At 31.8% G+C, this 14,543-nt stretch overlaps 1 protein-coding gene and 1 pseudogene across 1 annotated transcript in view; both read right to left on the reverse strand.

Moving 5' to 3' along the window:
- Positions 1 to 2,430: 2,430 nt before the first annotated feature.
- CDH12 (cadherin 12) overlaps positions 2,431 to 14,543 on the reverse strand; it is a 564,219-nt gene continuing 552,106 nt past the window's right edge. The window contains exons 11-13 of the mRNA XM_011356438.2: positions 10,012 to 10,129; positions 5,921 to 6,172; positions 2,431 to 2,966 (exon numbers count right to left, since the gene is read on the reverse strand). Coding sequence (XP_011354740.1) covers positions 2,467 to 2,966; positions 5,921 to 6,172; positions 10,012 to 10,129 — 870 coding nt within the window. The 3' untranslated portion in view covers positions 2,431 to 2,466. The remainder of the gene's footprint in view (positions 2,967 to 5,920; positions 6,173 to 10,011; positions 10,130 to 14,543) is intronic.
- Positions 12,242 to 12,359, reverse strand: LOC111737486 (annotated as a pseudogene).

Consider the following 14,543-nt stretch of genomic DNA (forward strand, 5'->3'; position numbering starts at 1 on the left):
AATACCATGAAAAGATGCAAAGAAAGCCAATGAGAGCAGTTGGGAAAAACCAACTCTGTTGACACCTTGATCTTGGACTTCTCCCCTCCAGAACTGTGAGGAAATAAAGTTCTGCTGTTTAAGCTACTCAGTGTGTGGCATTTTGTTATGGTGGCCTAAGCAAACTAATTCAGCGGTGTAGCAAAAATAAAAAGATGGAGGTTCTGAAAAAAAGGCTTATTATTGGATGAAAATAAGACTTACCAATTTTATATTTTTGCTTAGTTTCTCAGTTTTGTGGTTTAAAATGACCGCCCCTTCCAGGTTTTCTTCATGCCAGCATTTTTTTTTTTTTTTGGCAATATGACTGTATGTAGCAGTCGTTAAATTCTCTAGCAAGATGCCAAATGTGGTGATTCCTGAAAAGAATTAGTCAGCCCAGAATGGTCTTGCCTATTAATCTTCTGGAAAGGGTCATGCGTCATTGCAGAGCAAATCACATTGATAGAGAAAACCCAAGAGTTGCCTTTTCTCCAGTGTGGCGACATCACCAGCATTTCAAAAAAATTGTATAACTATTTCCTAAAGTATATTATGGGGTGACACAAAGGTAATACTGAAGTGGTGGGAGAAAAAATACAAATTTAACAATTGTCCCTGACAGAGACAGCAAGGAGAGGGTTAGACACCAAGAAAGGAGTGGGAAATGCAGATATAAATGGCCAAATTGCCACACCATAATTATTAGTTATATATTTTTCAAAGTATTTAATAAAGAATGGGACTGAACATAAGTTGTCTCTATTATCCATATTTCTACTCATTTCTTCTAGGTGCAAATATTTATTTTCACAGCCTTGCAAATATACTAATAAATATTTCATAAATATACTCAGCTGTTATGGATGGATCTATAAGCAACTTTTTTCCTACATCTAAATTTAACTTATAATATTAAGACAATACACTATTACTTTATAGTTATCTGTCATTAAGTATATTTCTATACAGCATATACTTGAAAGTAATGTACTTGAGTGTAGTTTACCTGTATGCTTTAAAATCTAATATTACTTAGAAATCTGCATCAAATTAAAAAGTAAAAGTTCTTTGCAGAAGATGTGTAGGAATCATTTATATTAGAATTATTGTAGATGACAGTGTAATGAAGCAACTCTGAACTCTAATATGATGACACTGTTGAAATCATATTAACAAAATAACTAAATCAACTGCCTGACTTTGCATTTGTGTTCGTTTTAGGAGTTATTCATTGGTTTCAATTTTTTGAACTCCCTGATTTTTTATTTGTTCAGTAATGTATAACGACTAATTTTTAGATATGCTATAAACCCATCCTGTATTATTGGATATGTACTTTATTTTCTTTGGTCACCAAACAATCATCAGATTTTAAGAAACTCTGAGAAGCTGGATAATGAATTTCTTTTACCACATTTAAATTAATGACCTCTCCCCCGCCCCCCCAAAAAAAAGTTTCATAATACACAACTTAAAATTTTATTTATGAATGAAGACTTCAATGATCTGGTCACTTGTTAAAACCAACCTTCCACACACCAGCACAGTATTAAAACAAAACCAATATTTATTTTAACGTGGAATTTCAGCCCTGAGGCCTCTCTTTATAAAGAGGGATTTAAAATTTTTCCTTTTTTTAAAATTTTATTTTTTTGGAAAAAAGTAACATGTTAATGAATACCTTTCATATGAACCAAAGATAAGATCAAACATTGCTTTTAAAATTCAAGACTTACATACTGAATTTGTTATTATCGCATTTATTTCAGTTTTCTGAAAGGGTAGGAAAAACAAAAGTGTTTTGGCATACAGTTTAAAAAAGAAAAAAAAATGAGTTATAAGAAGATGGAGTTCAGAAAGTATTCTTCTTTTTTCCTCAAAGAGAATTAGAAGTCAGCACGTTGCTATTGCTCCTGGACATAAAGACAGCGTCTTTGTTTTATGTCCTCTGTGTCTCCGAATCCTTTAGTGCCATCACAGCAGAGTGTACTATACACCACTTTAAATGATAAGAGTTTCTATAGGCACTTTAGTGGAATTAAGAAAAATCTAACACTCTTCCACCGTGATGCCACATAGCTATCTTCGTTCTAGGTTGTCATGTCAGTAAATTGTATTTAATAGGCCTGAGCTTGTCTCAGTATATTTCCAAAATAACAAAACAAAACCAAGCAAGTACATATATTAGGATTTATCTTGTGTTGGCAGAATAAACCAAAACTGACAATATGATAAATATAGCGACTTGCTAGAAACCAGATAATCAAAGAAACCTTGTCCTATAAAGTCTGTGGGAGGGAGGGTGTGTGTGTGTGTGTGTGTGTGTGTGTGTGTGTGTGTGTGCATGTGCGTGTGCGTGCGTGTGTGTGTGTGTGTGTGATTTCTTCTTGTGTTTCTTTGTCTTCAGTTTCTCCTGTTCATTGTGTTGTAGTCTTTGCTTCTCCCCTAAGTGACTTTATCAGGGTTGTAACTCTCCTCTTCGCCAAACATGTCTGCCAAGACTTTGAAGCGGGGTCCCCAGTCTGTCAGATAGTCGTAATCCTGGTCCGCTTCCGTGGCGAGAGAGTCTATGGAGCTAAGGGAGTCTGCTACTGACCCGTTCCCTTCATAGGCATATGTGGCCAATGAGTCGTACGGCGGGGCGGCTGGGTCCACATCATTTTCCTGCAGCCTTTGGTTAATAAAATCCCTTATGTCTGTGTTATCTTCCACCGGTGGTCTCTGACGAGGTAAACAGAGAGAGTCTGGTTTTATATCCCTGCGAATTTTGTTATCTTCAATCACTTTTGGATTTCTCAGAGCACCAATGTCGAAAGCCTGGGTGTCTTCCTCCCCGCCTCCTTCATCGTCGTAATGGATAACGTTGTCTCTGACGTCCTCTTTAGAGGTCATCAGGGTGTCTTTCTTCTTCTGCCTTCGCAGAGCTACATACAGCACGACTATGGCTAGAACAAGACAAAAATTGCAATTTAAGAATATGTCAGTTCATCTCTTTGCAAAAAATAAAATTGATCAGGGCTGGCTGAGTTTCTTTAATGCCATCCTATTATTTTCAAAGTAAACATACTGTAATCAATAAGGATCATATCTATGTTTATATTTTTAATTGTCTACATTTAAGATCATTTTAAAATTTTAACTAAGAAGAAATCATAGCTAAATTATCCAAAAAATTAAACAGTTGGAGCCTTATGTTTAACATGAATTATATTTAAATATTTTGGTTCTGGTAGAAAGTGTGTTATATAGCTTAAAGAAATAATAATGGTTTTCTAAGCATACAGAGAGCTGTATAGCATTGATATATTATATCAATATGTCATTCAAGTATTATAGCCCATAAGTAACACTTAGATATTATTCATACCAAGATTTCTCAATTGTAATGTTATCATGTTTCTAATAAAATAAACACAAATCTTCACGCGACAGTCACTTTTAAAAGCAATATAAGAAAAAAGAAAAGAATATAGCATATAAGGGCCTTAGTTTTACTAATCATATCATTTATATTCTGTGTCCTGCCATATTGAGACATTTCTGAAACAAATGCCAAGCATTTAGGTTACATTCATGAAGTATGATAATATTTTGAAATAGTTAATTTATATATTCTTATTATTGAATATCTTTGTTTCTAGTTGACTCATGGCTGTCACTAAATTGATAGTGTCCATTTCTTGTCAAATGAACAGGCACAGATTCAAACCATGAAGTCGGTGCTCAATTTTGCTTGTCATAATACCCCCATAGCAATGGCAATAGGTTTAAAGACAAAATGTGTTTCATTTACCAGAGCAGAGTCTGGAAGACTGCTGCCATAGAATTAGAAAGTTAGAGGACACCGCAAGATGATGAAAGCCTATTTATTCCCTCTTCTTTCAAAATAGAGTTGGCAAGTTGAAAACAGGGAGGAGATATAGGTAGAGCTCTATACGGTGGGCCTTGGGTTTAGGCAAATTTCAAAACTAAAATCCTCCCAAGGTTTAGAACTAAATTTCAGAACTAAAGAGACTATTCCTTATTTATTCTGGGAGTACATGAGACACTGCAAATGTCACAGAGAAGCCTTGCATATAAAATGGCATTAGAGTGTCATGACTGAGAAAGGGACTCTTTAGATGTGCTTGAGGGCCACCTAAGTTATCCAAGCACCACAAATCTCTCGTATTTTCCCTTACTCCAGCAAGGATATAAAAATGCTTATAAAAGGAGTCTGAGATTGGTTAAAGAGGTCAAAAAATAGATGAACTTTTAAGCAGACACCATGGCAAGACAAAGAGCTACATACCAGCAAATTTGTAATACTGGAACAATGCAGATGCACCGTGGACACTCAATAAATATTTATTTGGATGAATAATTGGCAGATGTCAGTGCTGATGAGGTTGACCTGAGCAAGATTAATTGTTACACCTAATGGGACCAGCGACCAAAGGCAAATATCCGGAATATGCCAAGTCATGCTACGTTGATATGCAAATATTCTGGGACTCAGATAGCTTAGAGAGAAAAGAGGAGTCTATGAGAGGAATGGTTGGCTTGAAGTCAAACGCCTAACTGATCATGTTCAATTTCAGATTCGAGAATGTTATTTCGAATCTGCCCTTTGAAGGTTTATATCACCAGCACAAACAGGTGCCAGATATAATTTACTATAATTTATAGTTATATAAAAAAATACGTTCTTCTACACACCACGGCCACTTGTGTGGAATTAATATCTACATCATGCAAATGGACAAGAATTTTACCCTCCAAGCCAACACGAGTTTATGACTCAGAAAATGTTCTTCACAAGCTATTGTATAAAACTTTACTACCTGCCTTACAACCTAGTAAGTTTTTTAAATTTTTATTTTCTATCTTAGAAATAAAGGAAAATATCTACATTTGTCAGAATTTTTTGCTTAAATAATAAACATGCATATATAAACTTATTCCATAGTGTCCCAATGTGCATCTGTTGCCATTTGAACTTTTACAAAATGACCAGAAATTAAAAAAAAAAAAAAAACTCTCTTTACTTTTGTGATTCTGGCAGTGAATTAATAAGTGAAAGGGAGTCAGCTGAACAGAGTTGATAAAAGAGGGAAACCTATATAAAGTAGGTTTATATTTATTCACACAGAGATACTACAGAATATATTTCTTCAATCCTTTTCATTTGTGGTGCTTGTAGCTATTATTTAAGTGTGGTCTGCTCTGTTCTAGTGGAAGTGGTTAAGATTTTGATGTAAGGAGATGTGGAAAAAGGGAAATAAAAATTGCTTCTGGCTACCAGTTTAAACAGAAAAAAATTAGAGATCCCTTTATTGTCTATTTCTTCCCTTTATTTTCCATTTCTTCTCAGTCCTTTCTCTTTTCTTACTTTATTTATTAAATTGGAATTTGAGAAATGCTGTTCATATAGTATATTTAAAAATGTTATAGAATATCTTAGGCAGTAATAATTACTAGGATGCAAAATGAATTGAGAAGCAATTGCTGTAAGATATTTATTATAGAAAATCTCATTGCAGAAAGTTCCACAAATTATTACTTGAAAATCCCCTTAGGCTTAAAGAAACTTTCATATTTTTGATGTTATTTTTTTATGCCTAATGGTAATATCCATAAGGTATGAAACAGAAAATTAACTTTAGTAAAAATATAATTTAATATAGATAGACAATCTTTCTTCTATCCAAATATGGCAGCTCAGTGAAGAAATATTGATTTACACAGTTAATTGAGGAGAGGGATAGGCATAGAGACAATGATGATAGATAGATAGATAAATAGATAGATAGATAGATAGATAGATAGATAGATAGATAGATAGATAGGTAGATAGTTAGATAGATAGGTGATAGATGATAGACAGACAGACCAGGAAATGATTAATATTGAAACCAACCTAAGAGTATAACAATGCACAGTAAGATTGCAATCAAAGCTCCAGTGCTGAGTCCTACAGGTAGAAAAATTGCTTCCACATTACAAGACAGGATGGTACCATCAGAGTCACATCTACAAACTCGAATAGTCATTGTGTTTGTGCTACTCTGGACAGGATAGCTGCTATCTTCTATTACAACAGGAAGAAAATACAATTCTTGCTGTCTGCGGCTGTATCCATTTCTTCTGGTTTCAATTCCAGCTGTGTTGTCTACGAAACATGACATTTATTTTAAAATGGTTACTATAAGCTTCACTTCAAATAAGAAAGTTCGGTATCAATTAAACAATAGGAAGCTCTTCTTGAATCAGTAAAATACATCCATATTTTAATTCTTTGTTTTTTATCATTATGAAGGCTGTCAAAATGTAATCGAATGTAGTCAAAATAATTCATAGGGAAAGAAGAAACGTAATCTTCTCTGGTGTAAGACTTAAATATGTCATTTAGAAAGAATGTAGAATGGCTTACACAACAAAAGGTATGTGTGTTTACTCATTTTTTCTGACATCAAAATCTCATTGAGAAAAAAATACCTCTGAATATTTTTTTACATGCTAGAACAAATTATTACAAAGTATGAATCTGCAAAGAATCTTACTTAAGAATCTATATTTTAAAATACAACAAATATTAATTTACTATTTCAGATTAAAACTTAATTTTTCCTCCAAATCTGTATCTATATTTATACACTTTAATTTTTGCACATCAGGTAAGAAACATGGAAAGGAAAATACAGTATGTTAATGTCAAGATTCATTAAATTTTCAGCATCATGAATTATATTAATCACCACTTTAATTATAAAAGTAATGCATTTTAGTTTTGATAAAATCAATAATAGCAATATTTACTTAGAATAATAGGAGGCAATAATGATTATTATTTTTATATAAATGCAATTAATATTCCTATTGAAAGCATCGTTTTGCATGCATTTGTTCTTCTACATATAGAAGTAAAATTTTGTTTTATTTCTACACATAGGAATAAAATTTTGTTTTATTCATAACACTATTTTATTTTTATGTTTATTAAAATAACTCCTAGATACGTTTTTTTATTTTTAGAAATATGTTAATATTCAGTTTATTAGAGTCGTATGTAATACATACTTTGAAATCAGGTACAAAAGTCATAAAAATTTTACTATTTAAGTAATATTTTATTTGTCTATTTAAAGACACTACTTTCAACTAAATATTAAGCAGCTTATCTATGTTAATTTTCATAAGAAGCACCAGGATGGGAAAACTACATGGTAAGATGGAGTTTGGTATGGGAAGAGTAATTTTTATTATAGAGAGAACATTATTAAATTGAGAAATAAAATATCAAGACGCCAAATATCTGTTATAATATTTCCAATGAAAATTAGTGGTGCCAGGTACTTGTCGTGATAGTGGACATGCAAAACTGAGAACTAGTTGAATTAACATGATATCTTCAGCAACTGACAGCTGAATGCTTGAGATTGGGGAAAAAGAACAGTCAAGGATTAAAGTTTGAAATCTGGGAGAAAAGGAATAATAGAAAAAAGTCAGAGAAACTGACATATCTGCATTTGGGGAGGTATAGATTTTTTTGAATGTATGTTATGTCAAAAGGCAGCCTACCCTTTTTATTGTTTATTTTCAATCTGTTATTATTGAGATATGACCATATAAAATTCATTGCGGTATTCATAGTAGAAATAAATTATTAAACTTTATTTCCACCATTAAAATTATTTCTATAAATGAATAAAAAATGTGATATTATTATATATAGTGTGTGTGTGTGTGTGTGTGTGTGTATATGTATATATTACTTTGCCATAAAAAAATAAGGAAATGCTGTTATTTATGGTAATGTGGATGAACCTAGAAGACATTATGCTAAGTGAAATAAGCCAAAGAAAGGCAAATACTATATAATATCATTTATATGTAGAATCTAAAAAATAGGAAAAAAGTTGAACTTATAAAAGCAGCGAGTAGAAAGCAGTCGCCATGAGCTGGGGGCAGGGTAAAATGGGAAGAAGTAGAAACTCTCAGTTATAAGATGAATAAGTCTAAGGATCTAAAGTATAAAATGGTGACAATAGTTGATAACTTTATATTCTGTAATTAAATTTTTCTGAGTAGAATTTAAATATTCTTGTAAAACAAAAAGGTAAATATAAAATATGTGAAGCTAAAAATGTTTCTATTTACTTAAAAAATATACTTACAAGTATAACAATGTATAACAGGGACTATAGTAAATGGTATATAAGTGGTACATGTTCAAACCAGGAGAAAACACTGGGCTATGAGGCGAGGAGTTCTGCTTTATATTATCATAATTAATTAGCTATAGGTACTCCGGCAAGGATACAATGGTGGAAAATAGTTAATGATTACATTATTAAATGGTATGACAATCTACCTATTTGTCCAAGTCAATGATCTGGCAGTCTGATTAGTGTTCTTCATCATATTCACATATAAAACCTAGAAGATCTGTCTTTAAGTCCCTATTAATTCCATTTTTATCCATTTGTGTCTATCCTTACACCCATTATCTGAATCTAAAACTCTCTCTGCAATAGAATCAGAACCGGTTTTATATACCTCTAGTGACTTCCCCATACTGTATCCAAACTGATCTTCCTAAAATGCAAATCTGAACATGTTATCCTCTTGCTTAAACCTTTCAAAGCCCTCTCATGTCTTAAATTTAAGTTATAATCTCTTTAAATGGCTTAGAGATGTGGTGACCATATACCTGGTTTGTCTTAGACAGCTCTATTTTATGTACGCTGTTCCAATTTAAAATTATTAATATCGCTCACTTCTACTCTACAAAGTACTCCAGTTTCATGATAAAATATGTGATCTCTCTACTTATAAGGCCATACATATTTGGGACCTTTTTTTATTTATCTCCATCCCTCACATTTCACTATAAGATGAAAAATAAAATACTGGATTTCCTTCTGTAACAAAATGTGAGGACTCTTGAGTGAAACTTTTTACTCCCCAATATTACAAACTCAGGTTTTTAAATCCCCATTATTTAGAGTATGGAAACTTAGAGGAGATAAAATACCCAACATCACAGAACTAATAAAGTCAAAACCACTGAGTAGTACTTAACCTTACTATTTCTCATCCGGTGTCTTTTACATTTTCGAAGTGGTTGTAATCATAGCAGATATAACAGTATGGCTCGTAGTAATAGTGGTAGTAGTGACATTGGTAGTAGTGGTGGTAGAATATTAAGTGTACACATGATGGTGCATGTGGTAGCAAAAATGATCTCAAAGGTAATACCTTTAGGCATTGTGTTAAATGATGTACATACATTAATTTATTTAATATAAAAGGGGTCAAATGTAAGGTGATGGAAGAAAATTTAATTTTGGGTGGTAAACACACAAGGCAACATACATATGACGTGTTATTGAATGGTACACTTGAAAACTATATAATTTTATTAACCAATGTCACCTCAATAAATTTGATAAAAAAAAGAAATTTACAACACACAAAATAATATTAAAATAATATAAATGCTATGAGGTTGATATTATTTAGAATAATTTAATGCATTAAGAGTCTGCATTTATGTAGTAATAGACTGGGAATGCAAACCTATATCATTCTAATTATGAAAACTATATTTTTAACCTGTGCTGTATCATGTGTCACTCAAATAAAACAGTTACTAAGAACCTATAAGTAATGTGCATATGGAACAAATGACATATTTAAAACAGGGAAAGCATTCTCTATGCCAGATAGATTTTTTTTTAATAACTCATTCAGAGATTGTTCACATTCTAAATAAAAGTAATTTGTTTCATTATATAGTCTATATAGATTAAATATTTGTCACATAATAATTTATGATAATTATTTATTTAAATATCTATTTACTATTAACTATAGAATTTTACATTTCTCATATATGAATTTCAATATTTTATGAACTTGGGGGCCTCTAAAATAAGCATTGATTTCTACCTTTGTGTTTTATGAAGTTACATGACAAGAGGTAAATTCTTATGTGGTTAAACTTACTTCTGAAGTCATGGACTGTAAAATTTGGCTTGAAGGCAGCTTCAGGTGATAATCTGAAGGAGAATTGTTGCCCAGCAGGTGAGAGATCTCTGTCTGCAGCACTGACTATTTGAATGATCTGAAATAAAATTGAGATGAAACTTGAAGTCAGTCATCAGTTTCAAAGAGAATTTTACATACCGGGCTAATAATTGTACTCAATGAAGCAAGCAAAATTGACGGAAATGACACTTTGAGAGTTCATATCAGTGGCCCAATTATTTATACATACTTTTTATAAATAAATATCTGAACATTTATACTTAATAATGGAAGGTACAATTACAGAGTCCAGGTTAATTCCAAATCAATATCTGCATAACTCAAAAGCTTAACAGCATTGAACATTCTCACTAATAAGCAAAATAAAATTAAAATGTACTTGCTTGCATTTTAAATTAGATGAAATAAATGCTTTCTAACCTAAGTATGAAAATGTTTGCTAGAAATAAAATCTGAAATTATTTTAAAACCCTCGCATTAGCAAAATTTTAGCATAGCTACATTTGTGAGAATTTAATTTTCATAAATAAATAAAATGATGAGAAAAAGAGATACAAAGTACGTATATCTGCTTTTGTCCTTATGTTCGTTTATCCCAATGAGTAAAAATAAAAATTGTGTTTTCATAGAGTTTTTTAAAACTTTAGCAATCTTCATCTTGTTTCAAAATTCTTTCTAAATTGCTCTCATGCATTGTGTATACTGTGGTTAAAATTTTGATACTTAATAAAATGCCTTTAAAAATTTGGAGTTTAAAAATAACTTCTGAGAGTCCTGCTGTGAAATTAATAATTCACCATAGACATAAGTAGATCAGAATGGTTTCCAGGCACTTATTTATTAACATATCCAATTGCTTTGCATCAGAAGAGATTTCAGAAAGTGTGTGTGTAAGTGGGTGAGAGCAGTGTGCTGATCAGGTGATCACTCTCTAACTATGTTTAGATTTGCCAGAGAGAAGACCTTAAGTTTCAACTATGACACCCTGGTCCCAGTGGGCAAAATATGCATCATATGACCTTAGATTGATGCCATTAAACATGTGATTTATCTACTACTTTTTAATTTGATTTCATGGTTAAAATCCCATCTTATGACCATGCTCAACTTTCTCATATACCTGTGTGTGCGTATACACACAGTGACACTCATACACACGCAGATACATAGCCATATATACTGGGACTTCGAGTGCCTGGTGCAATCTTAGTAATTTGTAATTTGACAAATTAATCCTCTAGTGAGAATTTCAAGTCTCTGATTCAGTGTGAATTGGTTGCACAGGATCTATTTACCATTTTTAATTTTCATGGTTGAGACTATTATTTGACACCAATGGAAAGATCGTGGAATATGGTAATTTAGTCAAACAATTACCATACAGACCCTGTATAACTTTAACTTCCTTTCACATAAACCCATATGCTCAGATCACTATATTTTACCCATAAAATTTCTGTAAGTTATTTGAGGATTGTTGCCTGTTTTATTTTGCTTTTTACTTCTTACAACTAGCATAATCATTTATAAAATTAAGGGTATTTAACATCATGATATATCAAAAACATAATTTTAGAATAAAGATAAGTCCTTTAAAACACAAAGAAACATGAAAATTTGGGTATAAACTGGCACTTATCTGGAATTATCACTTGGGAGTCATTGCCCTAATGAAAATAACTCTCATAAATTTTTATCGATTCACCATATAAATCTTTATTGATTTATATAGCATCCATCATCTTTCTCTCTTTTCTCTGTCTTAGTTTGATAGATAGATATATAATACACATACATACATACATATGTACATACATACTTATTCAATTATAGTTCAAAAGAGATAAATAGTTCCTATGCATAGTTCCCAGATAAAAAGTAGAATGGCTGGGGTCAAAAGCAAAAAATGCTCATATACTACACTCCCTGAAAGTTCAACAGACACTTCAGGGTTATGATTTAACCCTGAAGAGCCTCCAAGGATCCACCATATTCCTCACCAGGTTATCCAGACAGAAGAAAATGAAGTCACCTCTAGTAACTTCTACTATTCTCAACTTTTTTTTTTTTTTTTAAGTGACGCAACCCTTGGTTGACCTCACAGATTGTAAGGACCTTTCAGTTTACAATCTCTTTTATTTTATTTTATTTTATTTTATTTTATTTTATTTTATTATTTTATTTTTTACACCTACAGTACCTGCTCTTCCTTGGTGGTCTCCCATCCAAGTACTAACCAGGCCCGACTCTGCTTAGCTTCCGAGATCAGATGGGATCAGGCTTGTTAGGGTGGCATGACTGAGGACTATTCTCAACTTTCTAAAGCTTTTAATTTACTAAACAAACATAGAGGCATTAAATGGAATTTTATTCCCCAAAGTCTTTCATTTTAGCACATTACAAGATTCTGATTAATATGAAATAGTTAATGTTCCTAAACCTAGAAAATAAAGGATTGACTTTTGGGAATGGGGGCAAAGGAATCTGGAAAGTAGAAAATGGCTAAGTTGTGGCAAACCTCTTATAACTCCCCAAATAACTAAATCAGGTTATTTATTTGCATAAATGTTCATGCAGCTTCTACTACTTCAGACACTAAAGCAGGCACCATGCTCATCCTGTGTAAATTGTGTGTACACTTAAGATGATAAATGGTTAAAACTCTGTTTAAATGCATTTCCGTACCTATTTATAATTAACGATATAAATTTATCACTTGGGAAAATATGACTAAATAAGTTATACTACAATAAAATTAGTACCTTTCCCAAATTATCAAAAGAAGAATTAGAGCAGCACAATCCACTAGAAGTTTCTGTGCTAATGGAATATTCTATATCTGCACTTAAACAAAATAGAAATCACTCATACCACATATAGCTATCAAGCACTTGACATATGGTGAGTATTAAGTCAGAACATTAATTTTTAATTTTTTTTCACCTTAATTTAATAGCTATATTTAATTTAATATACTGGACATTATAGGATTAGATCTATGAGACAAATGTCCCACAAAATGTAGAAGACATTCAAATTGAAACAAATAATGTAGATTAATAAATGACCTTTTTCAATAAAGATGCTACTTTGAATATTAAGATTTTTTTCATGTAAGAACCAACACCTCAAATTTACTTAGATAAGCAGTTATACCATTTCAAGGTGTTTGAAATGTACAGCAACCCAAAGCATACCAACACATTCTTTTTCTTTGGAACCTAGGTGCACAGTATTGATTTAATCATATTCTTGTTTTATGATGCACTGTCATTATTTGCTTATGCCCGATGCCTATTATTTTATTGTATTCATTCATTCACTCATTCATTTATTTATAATAGGGTAAAGAAACTGGCTATCACCTTGCATAAATCCTAGGACTTTGACAGTAATTTTCATTGACTATGTGACTTTCTCTCATGACATTTCCCTACTAAAACCTCCTAAGAGCAATATTGACTTAATAAAGAAAATGTAATTCAGATATTTTGAAGAACTTAGATGTTTTTCTCAAGGCCATCAGAGAAGGAAGCTTTACATTTTTCATGGGCTTAGAAGATTTTCAGTACCTTTCATAACAGCATGTGAGCAAAGCAAGAGATACTATAGAAGGATGGACTCTAAAGTTGTTTGCTTGCTGGGTTAATAGTCACAAATTCTTTAAAAATTTTATAATGAAGAAATGGAAAATGTATAATCTTAGACCTTTTAGTTATAAGACAAATGTTCACTAGACCATTATAACTTTATTCCCTGTGGTATTAACTCCATATTTCTGTGGTATTAACTCTATATTCATACATGTACAATTAATTTAAAGTTTTCAAACTTATGGTATATTTTATAGACATATGATTCAGAAAAAAACAAACATATGTACATATACACATAAACGTATTCATGTATATTCATATAACCGAAAACACATGCATATAGTGGACCTTTATACACTCTGAACAATATTGATAAGATACCTGTCCAGGTTTGGCATTTTCACACACAGCTGTTTCATATGGTGCAGCTATTTCTGGTGGAAATTCATTGACATCTAAGACATTAATCAATATGTTGACTTTGCTAGTTAATAATGGGTTATCTGTTGAAAACATAAAAAGATAAATGATGATTAAAAAATTTGGTCCGTTATTACTTTTATTGGAAATATTACAATTTTTGAAAAATCAGCCTTCATATAGAATCTGAAAGACCTTTCTTTTATGGGAAAATCTGAGGTGTTAGGTTTTTCTTCCTGAAGAATGAAAAGGAATGTTGGTTTGAAAAAGTGGTTTTAAAAAGGTTTTAAAAATTTTTATTATAAAATTATAACTTATGAAGTTTTATAGATGGATAAACTACCCCAAATCGTTGGAGGACCTTGCCCAAGGTCACGCATCTAGAGGAATGAGGAGTTAAGATTCAAACCCAGGACTATGAAAATCCAAATGCCATATTCATTTCACCATACCTTCTCTAGTCATTGATTTGTG

Source organism: Pteropus vampyrus, unplaced genomic scaffold (assembly GCF_000151845.1).
Source record: "Pteropus vampyrus isolate Shadow unplaced genomic scaffold, Pvam_2.0 Scaffold27, whole genome shotgun sequence".
Taxonomy (NCBI): domain Eukaryota; kingdom Metazoa; phylum Chordata; class Mammalia; order Chiroptera; family Pteropodidae; genus Pteropus; species Pteropus vampyrus.